This window comes from Aotus nancymaae, unplaced genomic scaffold (assembly GCF_030222135.1).
Source record: "Aotus nancymaae isolate 86718 unplaced genomic scaffold, 86718_ANA_hifiasm-v0.15.2.pri h1tg000064l_1, whole genome shotgun sequence".
In the NCBI taxonomy this organism is placed as follows: Eukaryota; Metazoa; Chordata; class Mammalia; order Primates; family Aotidae; genus Aotus; species Aotus nancymaae.
In genome coordinates, this window is record NW_026988479.1 from 22,225,091 (window position 1) to 22,239,908 (window position 14,818).

A 14,818-nucleotide genomic window follows, 5' to 3' on the forward strand; every position below is an offset into this window, starting at 1 on the left:
GCTGGAATCAATTTTTCAGGAAAAAAAAAAAAAAAAACCTTTTACAAAGATTTTTACCTCAAAAGTAGGAAAAAAAGATGGGGGAGGCTTCCTGCCTTAACTTCTACAAGGGTCTTCTCTGAAATTACAAGCATCAGGGTGTTATAACAGACTCTTAAAAAGGGTTTCCTTTTTGCTTTCCTTTAACATTGCTTATTGCACAGCATGTTGAGACTGAGAAGATGGTAAGCAAAGTAAAACAAAGGAAATAAAAAGTATCATCACTGGGTTTCAGAATCAGCATGGTTTATGCTAAGGGAAAGACTTGGAAAACTTGATTCGACATATAATTCTAAAATGATACAGGAAGAAATCCCATCTTGCTTCCCCTGAGTCTACCTTTGGGATAGGTAGATATGTTATACAGTAAGAATAACATTAAGATGACTGCTATAAAAATGGTAGTTAAGAGCCTGGGTCCAGAATGAGAAAGGTGGATATTGAATTTATCTGAGTACAGCTAGGCAGACTCAAGTGAGTTGATTCTACCCACTCCTCCACTCAAGTATTGGGTGTGGCTTTGCAAAAACGTTCAACCAGTTATCCACATAGTTGTTCTTATTTTCCGTGTGACTATAATAAATACATTCTCACCAATGAGTGGAGTGTAATTTTAGTGTTTAACCATTTTTTCCCAAATAATAGTTCCTAGATGCAGTTTATGAGCCTCGTTGGATACCCACACAAAGTAGATATAATTGTCTGTTGGACTTTTTGAAAGACTTGTTTCAAAAAGGTACCTTTCTAAAGGACTTTTATGCGTAGCTTTGACTAAACAAGGCTTTGCCTTACTTCCTGTTTTTAAAATCTAACCTCAACATTAATAAATCATTATGCTAGTTATAACCATACAAATGATCTCATATCTCTGAGCCTAAGTACCCTTAACTATGTACACTGTAAGGATGTGAAGATAGAAAGTGACGTAAAAACGCAACATGTACTGACTGCCCTCATAAACAAATGCCTCATGCATATAGAATTTCTGCGTCTGGTTAATTAGTGAAGGAATGTGTACCCACCCAAAAGAAAAACTCTGAAATAAGTACTTTTCAGATATTTATTTTTTTAATATTCCATGTAATTATCACATTAAGGCACATTCAACTTTGTCTGTTAACCTGATATACCTCCAGGCAACTTTTAGGATACTGTACAGATACAATGACTGTGAAGGCTGGGATGAAAAGACCTGTGTGAAGCAGGACTCAGAGGCACGTAAGGGAGGCCTCAAAGTTACATCTCCCTTGCCTGTTTTCCTGCAGGCCGTATACATTAGCCCATCCCTGTCAGTGTGAGTAAGAACCAGGCTCTGCCTCTGCCTACCTAAACCACTATCTTCAAGGCCCCACAAAGACCCAGTGTCTCCAGACAGCCTTTCTGTCGTCTTCTTCTTCTTCTTCTTCTTCTTTCTTCTTCTTCTTCCTTCTCCTTCTCCTTCTTCTTCTTCTTCCTTCTTCCTTCTTCCTTCTTCCTTCTCCTTCTCCTTCTCCTTCTCCTTCTTCTTCTTCTCCTTCTTCTTTTTTTTTGAGATGAAGTCTTGTTCTGTTTCCCAGGCTTGAGTGCAGTGGTGGCTACCTGCAACCTCTCCATCACAGGAATTCTCCTGCCTCAGCCACCCGAGCAGCTGGGATTACAGGCACAGGCAACCACACCTAGCTAAGTTTTGTATTTTTAGTAGTAACGGGGTTTCACCATATTGACCAGGCTGGTCTTGAACTCTGACCTTGTGATCTGCCTGCCTCGGCCTCCCAAAGTGCTGCAGTTACCAGAGCTCCACGAACCAGAATGAAAGTTTTAGAACATAATACAAGGATAAGACCCAAGAAGTAAACACCACTGAGGTTAACTTTGCTTTAGAGGTTAGAGAAAACATTGCAAGGACACCACAATGTAGACTATTAAAACCCCAAATGTGTTGAAATGATGCTGATGCCATTTATCTCCATATTGCCTGATAATACCCAGGTGTTACCATGGCAGCTTAAGGTGGTATTTGCTGGAAGCTATGATACTCATTAAGAAGTAGTAGCGCTATTAGTAAAAGTAGTTCGTTCCAGGCAATATGCTATGCACATGACCCATTTCATCTTCTTATAAACCTTGTGAGGTACATCTTATTTTTCATCCGCATTTTATAGATGCAGAAAGGGACTCATAGAAGTAAATTTCCAAGATTACATAGCTATTTATTGTTGGAGCTGAGATTTGAATTCAGGTTGTCTGTCTTCAGGGACTATGCTCTTAATCTGAGCAGCCATCAAACTTTTCTGTAAAGAGCAAGCTAGTAAATATTGTGGGTTTATGTACATTCTCCACTGCATATCCATTGGTTTTGTAAAATAATCCTTTAAAAATTCAAAAATCATTCTTAGCTCATAGACTACAAAAAACAGACTGCAAGTCCAATTTGGCATTTACTGTTCATATTGATCACAGGTTTAAGAATATAGTAGGTACACTATTCCACATTCCCCTTAGGTAAATTCTACATGTTTATAGTACTATTAGATTTCTGTTGACAAAATAATCCACAATTCTGACTTCATCTCTCTCTCTCTCCCTCTCTCTGATTTTGTCTGAATTTAGGAGGTTTAGTTGCATTTTCAAGTTAGTCTTCCTGCTAACTAGTGATTCTGTTGAACATTTAAGAAGAGACTGTCAGGATTGAATAAGAGAGCCTCTTCCAGTCACATTTTTTTTGGAGACAGGTTCTCACTCTGTTTCCCAGGCCAGTGTGCAGTAGTGCAATCACAGATGACTGCAGCCTCAGCTTCTAGGTTCAAGGGATCCTCCTGTCTTAGTTTCTGAGTAGCTGGGACTACAGGTGTATGCCACCATGCCTAGCTAATTTTTAAATTTTTTTTGTAGATATGGGGCCTCACTATGTTGCCCAAGCTAGTCTCGAACTCCTAGGCTCCAGCAATGCTCCTGCCTCGGCCTACCAAAGTTCTGGGATTACAGGTGCGAGTGACTGCATCCAGCCTCTCATTGTCACTTTTAATCTATCATTGGCTTTCTCGTTAGGTTATATTTTTATACAAGGAAGTGATTTTAGGCAGTATGGCATTAGACTAGAGAGGCTGTGTTTTTCTTTGATAAAGGTATAAATAAGATGAACTGGCTCTAATTAGGCTTGTCCCTTTTCTGAGAAGTGACATTTGGGAGGTCACATTTAGTTAAGGCAGTTTTGCTAGTATAAATTTACCAGGAACTTGAAATGTAATCCTGTATTATTTTTGGTAAGATTAAAATGGTTTATAAAAGGAGGTGGTTCATGAAATGGATTGATAGCAAGATGGAACTTCATGCTTTCTAGGTACCTGCTGTATCCTTGGAGATTTAAAATGTCATCACAGCATTCTAGGCTAGACTGCTAGTGGAGAAATCACAGTGAGTTATTGGATTTGCTCAAGATAAAATCTTGAACTTGCAAATAAATGCTGGTCAGCTTTTTTTAACACTCTCATGGTAAATAATACACAACTCAGATTCATGTAATGGGCAGAAGAAAATCATTGCTCTCATTATTTCAGTATGAAACTCAAGAGAAAACTTACAGAAGTGTTTATAAAATTATTCTGACCACAACCCAAGGCAAAACATATACCGAACAACATATTACGACACAGTAAATAAAGCTGGGATTGTATATATATGTCTACTCAAGTATATGAAATAGAAACAACAGTTTCAGCAGCAGTACTACTCTTACTACATTTGAGGCATTTCTGGTATTTTCTATTCTATTTCATTAAATTTCTAGTACCTCTTATTATTGCTAAATTCATAACTCATTAATGGGTTTTGACTCACAGTTCTAAAGCACTGCCTTAGAGAATCCAAATGTTCACACTATCCATATTTATAAGAACTAATTGTTTGGGTGTTCTTGTATTCTTACAGCTTGGTTTGATTTATTTGCTAAGATCTGCCTTGTGAGAACTGCAAAGAGTTATGTCTTCAACTACCTAAGCCAGGAATTTACTGAGGTGGCAGGGGACCCAGAGTGAGCAAAATGACATATCTTCTCCACCCTCATTGAGCTTATGCTATAGTGGATGAAATAAACTCAGAATCCAAGGAATTTTAGAAGAGAAGTCATTGCCTTGAGTAACTACGTTAAATAAGTAAACAGCTTCAGTAGTACTTTCTTAGTAGAAGGTATTTTCTTCTGATCTAGAAGAGTCAGTCCAATTTTTCATGATGAGAATTTGGAGGCTCAAAAAATCTGTCATTTATCTCAAGTCTCTTCATTCCAAGTACAGGATTATTTGTAATATACATGCTGCCTCACATGATTGAGTAGGTTTTGTGCTCAAAAGAAAGTGAATTTGGAGTTCACAAGAGAAAATGATTAAGTCACATCATTAAAATGTTTGACTCTCAGAAATCTTGAAAAGACTTTGAGAGGCACTCTTGCCAAACTTTTTTCTTCAGAAGGATCTTATCTAATTACTCTGGATAATATAGACAAACTAGGTCTTTTAAAGAGAAAAATTACACCATTTAGTGTTTCACAATCTTTTCTAACTAAGTTCATAAAATCCCTTATTTGGAATTTAACTCATCTAAAACTCTTAAAATCCCTTATTAGAATTTAACTGATCTAAATCCTTATTTCAAAAATCAGAAAACAGAGTCAAACATTTTTCAGTCACCAAGGAAAGAAACCAAAGATTGTCACCTGCACAGGAGAATCTATAATTTGTTCTTCTCATCACTATGTATTTCATGAGCATTGACTCAAAAACCCATGCTACCTATAAACTAATCAACTATTGCCTCTTTAGGGGCTGAAGTTTTAAAATTGCAGATGTGAAGGATTGACTCTATTTCAAAGCAGTATTCAGTGGACTTCTGCACATACATCCATTCTAATCTGTTACATGTCTGCACTTTGGAGATTAGTTCCTGCTACACACTTAGAGATATAATAGTTTCCTACTTGGGAAAATTGAAATTACTTAGATACAAAAGAGTGGTCATAGTAAGAAAATAGGCAAGGAGAATATTTTAAATTGCTGATCTTCAGTAAAGGCATACATGTGATGCACAGGGAACAGATCTTTCTGAAGTCATTCTGTGCTCAGAGATGTTTCCCCTTACCTTGCTGCCTATGTCAAATTCTGTTATGTTTTTACAGCCCCATGACCTCTCTTCTTAACTTTCAGCGGGAGCCTAAATTTTCCATTTACTTTCGTGACTATTTAGTCCATAAGAGTCTCTCTCTTTGTAGGGCCTCGCTTGACTACAGACTCCGTAAACACAGAGATTCTATTTTTACTTTTTGTTTACTATATTCCAAGCAATAAGCACTATGATTAATACATAGTAAGTGTTCAATAGATGTTTATTGGATGAATAGATTGGCATTTTAATATAGTCTGAGATCATATTTTAGACAAGATACTTCAGTAGTCCAATCTTTATTATTTATTAGCTACTAAAGATAAATTGATAATCACTCATGATATTCTTCTTTTTTGTTGTTTTACAGTCAACTTTGACCACTTCGAAATTTTGCGAGCCATTGGGAAAGGCAGTTTTGGGAAGGTGAGAACCAACTGAAATGATTAACCACCAGCAGGGTTGTGTAGCCCAGGGAACAGAGGATCCAGAAATGTTCACATTATTGAGTTGCTGGGACTACAAGGAAAGATGATTAAGTAAAAATGTTTTTATAATGGATTTTTATAAAATTGTCACTACAGTTTAAGGAAAGCATGTGACAGGCAGCTACATAATGAACACATACTGTTCTCAGAATAATCTCATTAAACTCCAATCTGTTTACTCTCACTAACCATTAAAACTTTTCTCTCTACCCTAAAGGAGATGAGGATTTCAGAATCATTTTCTGATTATACCCACTGTACACCCAGTAATAGTTGTCTTGTCAATGGAAGAGTTAATTATTTTCACGTGGGAAAGAAGCCACCTGATTTCTATTTCAGTTTCCTCATTTGTATAATGTTTTTATCTTACGAACTATACATATTCAGTCTGACATTTTTGCAAGAACCTTACATATTCAAACCCTGATTACTAGTTTCTCAATGAAGGCATACTTTAAGAGAATAGTATTTCATATTAAACTTGCATTTTAAAATCATTTGCTGTTTACTTTATCAGATATTATATAGACCGCTAAAGAAATTTTAAAAACACGGACATATATTTAGTGTTTTTCCAGTCCTTAAAGTCTTTTTTGGTTATATCATATATGGTTGTAAACAGAAATTCTTTGCACAGTATTATTCAACTTGACAGTTTAGCCATGTCTATTTCAGTCACTCAAAGCAGGATTAGGGATGTTACTTGTTATTGGAAGATTCCTGACATGGAGGCAGCTATTTTCACCAAAACGCTGTCTTAAAAACTCAAAAAGCAAAACCAGGCAAAATTGTTTGAGAAAAAAGAGATTCAAGAATTGAACTGGTGCATGGAAAAGTAAATGAAGTTTTTAATCTAAAATCAGAGCTAAGTGGGAACTTTAATATCATATAATTTACAAATGTTAAAGATCCAAGCCACAGCAAAGAATATGTCTTGTTCTGTCTCTCATCACCATGATCCATCATCTGCCTAAATACTCTCTCACTCTGGTTTTCACCATTAGGTCTGCATTGTACAGAAGAATGATACCAAGAAGATGTATGCAATGAAGTACATGAATAAACAAAAGTGTGTGGAGCGCAATGAAGTACGAAATGTCTTCAAGGAACTCCAGATCATGCAGGGTCTGGAGCACCCTTTCCTGGTGAATTTGTGGTGAGTAGTTTTACTGGACCCCCAAGTAGAGACACTCCTGATATTGATGGGCTAGGGGAGGTCCCCAAATGCCTCTGGGAACTCGATGTTGGCTAATATCCAGGTTCTTGACACAATTGCAAGAAAGAGTTCAAGGATGAGTTGGAAAACAGTGAAAGTACAGAGATTTATTGCAAAAAGTGAAAAGTACACACTCAAGAGAGGGGAGCGTGGGTGGACTCCAGGGAGTGTCATGTAAGGGAGTCTGAGGCTGCTGCCATAATAGGTTTCTTTAACCAAGGGGTGAAACATTCATGAAGATTCCTGAAAAAAGATGGAGATTTCTTGGAACTGTGGTGCCACCTATTTTTACACCAAATATGAATGTTCCTGGAACTGTCATGGTGCTGGTGGGTGTATGATTAAGTATGTTAATAAGTGTATGATGAGGTCCTAGGTGAAACCTGGGTTAAATTCAGCACCATGGAGAGGACCCACAGACCCTCTGAAGGAAGCAGACTGCTCCCCTAAACATACATCCCCACTGGAGAAGCTGGAGATGTTTCTGACTTTACCTGGAGCTAAGTCAATTTGGAGAGCTCAGTGAAATACAGGGTAGAAGAAGCAGCAGAAAGGCCCTGGGACATCGCTGGGTCCCCAAGCAGGCTGTTCTTGCCTGGCACCACAGGGATCCAACAGGAGAAGAGCAGGAGGTAAAACTACACAGGGAGAAGGAAATCTCTAGATGAACTTTGTAAGAATTTGAACAGGGTGAGAAGTGCCTGGTCAGAACTTAAGGGAGGGCTCAAATCCAGTGTACAGACTCCACAGGCAGGGGAAGAACCAAGTCGTTTTCTTTCCAGCTGGGAGGCAGGTAGCCTGGGGCAGGTTTTCAAGTTGGTATTGTTCTCTGCCTGGAAACAGTCTAGGGGCTGCTGTGAGGGGCATGGTGGGAGTGAGACCAGCCCTTGGTTTTCGTGGGAGCTGGGTGAGGCCTGTGATTACTGGCTTTCCCCCACTTCCCTACAATCTGCATAACTCAGCAGAAGCAGCCATAATCCTAGGTACACAACTCCGGTGATCTGAGACTCCCACTCCCATGCCCCACAGCAGCAGCAGCAAGACCCACCCAAGGGAGTCTGAGCACAGAGACGCCTAGCCCTGTCCCCACCTGATGGTTCTTCCCTACCCATCCTAGTATCAGAAGACAAAGGGCATAAAAACTTGGGAGTTCTAGGGCCCTGCCCACTGCCAGTTCCTCCCCATAATACCACAGCTGATGCTCTTTGGAAAGTGCCACCTCATGACAGGAGGACAACCAGCATAAAAATAGAACACTATAAACAACCAAAGCTAAGAACACTTATAAAGTCCATTGTACCTCCCTGCCACCAAGGGGTGAGAAGGAACCAGAAAACCAACCATGGTAATATTACAAAGCAAGGCTCTTCAATGTCCCCCCAAAATCACACTACTTCCCCAGCAATGGATCCAAACCAAGAAGAAATCCCTGATTTGCCTGAAAAAGAATTCAGGAGATTAGTTATTAAGCTAATCAAGGAGGGACCAGAAAAGGATGAAGCTCAATGCAAGGAAATCCAAAATATGATACAAGTGAAGGGATAAATATTCAAGGAAATAGATAGCTTAAAGAAAAAACAATTTAAAAATCCAGAAAACTTTAAACACACTTTTAGAAATGCAAAATGCTCTGGAAAGTCTTAGCAATAGAACTGAACAAGTAGAAGAAAGAAATTCAGAGCTTGAAGACAAAGTCTTCAAATTAACCCAATTCAATAAAGATAAAGAAAAAATAAGAAAATATGAACAAAACCTCCAAGAAGTTTGGGATTGTGTTAAATGACCAAACCTAAAAATAATTGGTGTCCCTGAGGAAGAAGAGATTTCTAAAAGGTTGGAAAATATATTTGAGAGAATAATCAAGGAAAACTTCCCTGGTCTTGCTAGAAACCTAGACATCCAAATATAAGAAGCACAAAGAATGCTTGGGATATTCATTGCAAAAAGATCTTTGTTTAGGTACATTGTCATCAGATTATCCAAAGTTAAGATAAAGGAAAGCATCTTAAGAGCTGTGAGACAGAAGCACCAGGTAACATATAAAGGAAAAACCTATCAGATTAGCAGATGTCTCAGCAGAAACTCTACAAGCTAGAAGGGATTGGAGCCCTATCTTCAGCCTCCTCAAATAAAATAATTATCAGTCAAGAATTCTGTATCTAGTGAAACTTAGCATCATATATGAAGGAAGGATACAGTCATTTTCAGACAAACAAATGCTGAGAGAATTCATCATTACCAAGCCACCATGACAAGAACTGCTAAAAGGGGCTCTAAATCTTGAAACAAATCCTGGAAACATATCAAAACAGAACCTCTTTAAAGCATAGATCACATAGGACCTATAAAATAAAAACACAAGCTAAAAAGCAAAAAAAAAAAAACCACCCTGCAGGACCCTGGAAAGCACCCCCCGCTAAAACTGTGAGTTCCCCAACTGTGAAAGTGAGAAAGGGAGACCCTCCTCTCCCAAACACAGACTCCCACTGGAGAAACTGAAGGTCTGTTTGTGGGAGAAGAGCTTCAGTTTCAGCTTCTTTTTCTTCTTTGGGAAAAAAAACAGAATACTTAGGCTACAAAGAGCATGACTGAATTCCATGGTACCCCACATTTCGATACTATTATTGAATGTAAATACCTAAATGTTCCACTTAAAAGATACAGAACCACAGAATGGATAAGAACTCACCAACCTACTATCTGCTGCCTTCAAGAGACTCACCTAGCACTGTGAGTACTCACATAAACATAAAGGGGTGAGAAAAGGCATTTCATGCAAATGGACACCAAAAGTGAGCAGGGGTAGCTATTCTTATATCAGAAAAAATAAACTTTAAAGCAACAGTAGTTAAAAGAGACAAAGAGGGACATTACATAATGGTAAAAAGCCTTGTCCAACAGGAAAATATCACAATCCTAAATATACAGGCACCTAAATATATAGGCACACTGGAGCTCCCAAATGTATAAAACAATTACTAATAGACCTAAGAAATGAGATAGACAGCAACACAGTAATAGTGGGGGACTTCAGTACTCCACTGACAGCACTAGACAGGTCATCAAGACAGAAAGTCAACAAAGAAACAGTGGATTTAAACTATACCTTGGAACAAATGGACTTATCAGATATATACAGAACATTTCATCCAACAACTGCAGAATACACATTCTATTCAACAGCACATAGAACTTTCTCCAAGATAGATCATATGATAGGCCATAAAACAAGCCTCAATAAATTTAAGAAAATTGAAATTATATCAAGCTCTGTCTCAGACCACAGTGGAATAAAACTGGAAATCAACTCCAAAAGAAACCTTCAAACCATGCAAATACATGGAAATTAAAGAATCTGCTTCTGAATGGCTTTGGGTCAAAATGAAATCAAGATGGAAATTAAAAAATTCTTTGAATGAAGTACAGTATGACACAGCCAATCAAAACCTCTGGGATACAGCAAACTTTGCCAGGAGCAAAGTTCTTAGCCATAAATGCCAACATTGAAAAGATTGAAAGAGCACAAACTGACACTGTAAGTTCACACCTCAGGGAACTAGAACAAAAAGAACAAACCCAAACCCAGCAGAAGCAAGGAAATAACAAAGATCAGAGAAGAACGAAATGAAATTCAAATAAAACAAATGCAAAAGTTAAATGAAACAAAAAGCTGGTTTTTTTGAAAAGATAAATAAAATTGATAGATCATTGGCAAGATTAACCAAGAAAAGAAGAGAGAAAATTCAAATAACCACACTAACAAATGAAACAGGAGGTATTACAACTGACACCACTGAAATACAAAAGATTATTCAAGGCTACTATGAACGACTTTATGCACATAAACTAGAAAACCTGGAAGAGATGAATAAATGTCTGGAAAAATACAACCCTCCTAGCTTAAATCAGGAAGAATTTAGATACCCTGAAGAGACCAATAACAAGCAGTGAGATTGAAATGGCAATTTAAAAATTACCAACAAAAAAAAGCCTAGGACCAAATAGATTCACAGCAGAATTCTACCAGACATTCAAAGAATTGATACCAATCCTTTGACACTAAGGAACCTCCCTAATTCATCCTATGAAGCCAGCATGACCCTAATACCAAAACCAGGAAAGGACATAACCAAAAAAGAAAACTACAGACCAATATCCTTGATGAACATAGATGCTAAAACCCTTAACAAAATACTAACTAACTGAATCCAACAACACATCAAAAAGATAATCCACCATGGTCAAGTGGATTTCATACCAGGGATGCAGGAATGGCTTAACGTAAGCAAGTCAATAAATATGATACACCACATAAACAGAAGAATTAAAAACAAAAATCTCATGATCATCTTAATAGACGCAGAAAAAGCATTCAACAAAATTCAGCATTTTTTTTTTTTTTTTTTTTTTTTTTTGAGACGGAGTTTCACTCTTGTTACCCAAGTTGGAGTGCAATGGCTTGATCTTGGCTCACTGCAACCTCTGCCTCCTGGGTTCAAGCAATTCTTCTGCCTCAGCCTCCCAAGTAGCTGGGACTACAGGCACACGCCACCATGCCCAGCTAATTTTTGTGTTTTTAGTAGAGACAGGGTTTCACCTTGTTGACCAAGATGGTCTCGATATCTTGACCTCGTGAGCCACCCTCCTTGGCCTCCCAGAGTGCTGGGATTATAGGTGTGAGCCACCGTGCCTGGCCTCATTTCTTTACAATTAAAACCCTCAGCAAAATTGACATAAAAGGGACATACCTTAATGTAATAAAAGATGTCTATGACAGACCTACAGCCAACATAATACTGAATGGGAAAAAGTTGAAAGCATTCCCTCTGAGAACTATAACAAGGATGCCCACTCTCACCACTCTTCTTCAACATAGTACTGGAAGTCCTATCCAGAGCAATCAGACAAGAGAAAGAAATAAAGGGCATCCAAATCAATAAAGAGGAAATCAAACTGTCTCTGCTTGCTGATGATATGATTGTTTTTCTTGAAAACATAAGGACCCCACCAGGAAGCTCCAAGAACTGATTAAAAAAAAAATTCAGCAAAGTTTCCAGATGTAAGATTAATGTCTGGAAATCAGTAGCTCCTCTACACACCAACAGTGACCAAGTGGAGAATCAAATCAAGAACTCAACTTTTTACAATAGCTGCAAAAAAAAAAAAAACAAAATACTTAGAAATACACATAAATAAGAAATAGAAAGACCTTTACAAGGAAAACTAGAAAACACTGCTGAAAGAAATCATAGATGACATGAACAAATGGAAAAACATCCCACGCACATGGATGAGTAAAATCAATATTGTGAAAATGACCATACAGCCAAAAGCAATCTACAAATTCAATGCAATTCCCATCAAAACATCATCATCATTCTTCACAGAATTAGAAAAAACAATTCTAAAATTCACATGGAACAAAAAAGAACCTGCATAGCCAAAGCAAGACTAAGCAAAAGGAACAAATTTGGAGGCATCATACTACCTGATTTCAAACTATACTATAAGGCCATACTCACCAAAACAGCATGGTACTGGTACAAAAATAAGCACATAGACCAATGGAGCAGAATAGATAACTCAGAAATAAACCCAAAAAGCAGGCAAAAACATAAAGTGGGGAAAGGACACCCTTTTCAACAAATGGTGCTGGGATAATTGCTAGCCACATGTAGGAGAACGAAACTGGATCATCATCTCTCACCCTATAGAAAAAACAACTCAAGATGGATTAAGGACTTAAACCTAAAACCTGAAACTATAAAAATCCTAGAAGAAAATACTGGAAAAACCCTTCTAGACATTGGCTTAGGCAAGTGTTTCATGATCAAGAACCCAAAAGCAAACGCAATAAAAACAAAGATAAATTGCTAGGACCTATATTAAACTATTAATATAACATATATATATATATATATATATTAGAATAACTAAGGAGCTTTTGCATGGCAAAAGGAACAGTCAGCAAAGTAAATAGACAACCCACAGAGTAGAATAAAATCTTCACAATCTATACATCTGACAAAGGACTAATATCCAGAATCTACAATGGACTCAAATAAATCAGTAAGAAAAAAACAAACAATCCCATCAAAAAGTGGGCTAAGGACATGAATAGACAGTTCTCAGAGGAAGATTTACAAATGGCCAAGAAACATATGAAAAAATGCTCAGCATCACTAATGATCAGGGAAATGCAAATCAAAACCACAATGTGATTCTACCTTACTCCTGCAAGAATAGCTATAATAAAAAAATGAAAAACAGCAGATGTTGGCATGGATGCAGTGAACAGGGGACACTTCTACACTGCTGGTGGGAATGCAGTGAACAGGGAATACTTCTACACTGCTGGTGGGAATGTAAACTAGTACAGCCACTATGGAAAACAGTGTGGAGATTCCTTAAAGAATTAAAAGTAGAACTACCATTTGATCCAGCAATCCTACTACTGGGTATCTATGCAGAGGAAAAGAAGTAATTATTCAAAAAAGATACTTGCACACACATGTTCACAGCAGCACAATTCGCAATTGCAAAATTATGGAACCAACCGAAATGCCCATCAATCAACGAGTGGATAAAGAAACTGTGATACATACACACACACACACACACACACATATACACACACACACACACACATATATATATATATCACAGTTTCTTTATCCATATACATATATGTAGGAGAATGAAACTGGATTGTCTTCTCTCACCTTATAGAAAAAACAACTCAAGATGGATTAAGGACTTAAAACTAAGACCTGAAACTATAAAAATCCTGGAAGATAACATTGGAAAAATCCTTCTAGACATTGGCTTAGGCAAGGGTTTCATGATCAAGAACCCAAAAGCAAATGAACAAAGATAAATTGCTGGGACCTATATTAAACTATTAATATAACATATATATTAACATAACATATATGTTATAATATAACATATATAACATATATATATATATATAATAGAATACTATACGGCCATAAAAAGGAATGAATTAACAGCATTAGCAGTGACCTGGATGAGATTGGAGACTATTATTCTAAGTGAAGTAACTCAGAAATGGAAAAGCAAACATCTTATGTTCTCACTCAGATGTGGGAGCTAAGCTATGAGGATGCAAAGGCATAAGAATGATACAGTGGACTTTTGAAACTTTGGGAGAAGAGTGGGAGGAGGGCAAGGAATAAAAGACTATAAATATAGTGCAGTATATACTGCTTGGGTTATGGATGCACCAAAATCTCACAAATCACCTCTAAAGAACTTACTCATGTAACCAAACACCACCTGTACCCCAATAACTTGTGGGAAAAACATCTAGCACCATGTTGGGTCTAGCTGGTCTTAGCAAGCTTGGCCTACACCCTGGTTTTTCAGGTTCTTATCAGTCCCTTGTTTACGCAGCTATTTCAACAGTTTCCTTTTGCTAGTCATGTGAAACTGCCGCCTGGAATTTTCTATTCTCCTCCTACCACCCTTTATTATTCCTGTCTCACTCTCGTCTTCATCCCCACTGTTACATAAATGCATCTTGATTTCTAGGCAAGCATTTGCAAAATTCTCCTATGATCTTCCTTAGGATCTTTTGTTCTCCATAGTTTCTTTGGCTTTATAGTGAAAGAATATTTTTGTTTTATTGTCACTAATAAAATTTCTTGGTTCAGTTGTCACAGTTCTCCTTGTCCTTAAGGTTAATAAATATATATATACATTAAATATATATTATATATATATAAAGCATTGTAATTAAATGGGCAGATGAGGAATGAGTTCAGATGTCTTACTAGTTATACTCCCCGCCCCCCAACCATAAACTGCAGGGGAGGAACTTTGGTTACAAAGTATGGCCTCATTGACTGACTTGAGGTTGAAGCATTTTCTCCTTAAAATAATTGGCAATAAAACTGATTGCTTTGTAGCATATTTCTTAAGC

At 37.4% G+C, this 14,818-nt stretch overlaps 1 protein-coding gene across 2 annotated transcripts in view; it reads left to right on the top strand.

Annotated features, from left to right (window-relative positions):
- STK32A (serine/threonine kinase 32A) overlaps window positions 1–14,818 on the top strand; it is a 151,658-nt gene that overhangs the window by 28,191 nt on the left and 108,649 nt on the right. For both annotated transcript variants that reach the window (XM_012456631.2, XM_012456550.3), the window contains exons 3-4: window positions 5,540–5,595; window positions 6,662–6,813. In XM_012456631.2, coding sequence (XP_012312054.2) covers window positions 5,540–5,595; window positions 6,662–6,813 — 208 coding nt within the window. The remainder of the gene's footprint in view (window positions 1–5,539; window positions 5,596–6,661; window positions 6,814–14,818) is intronic.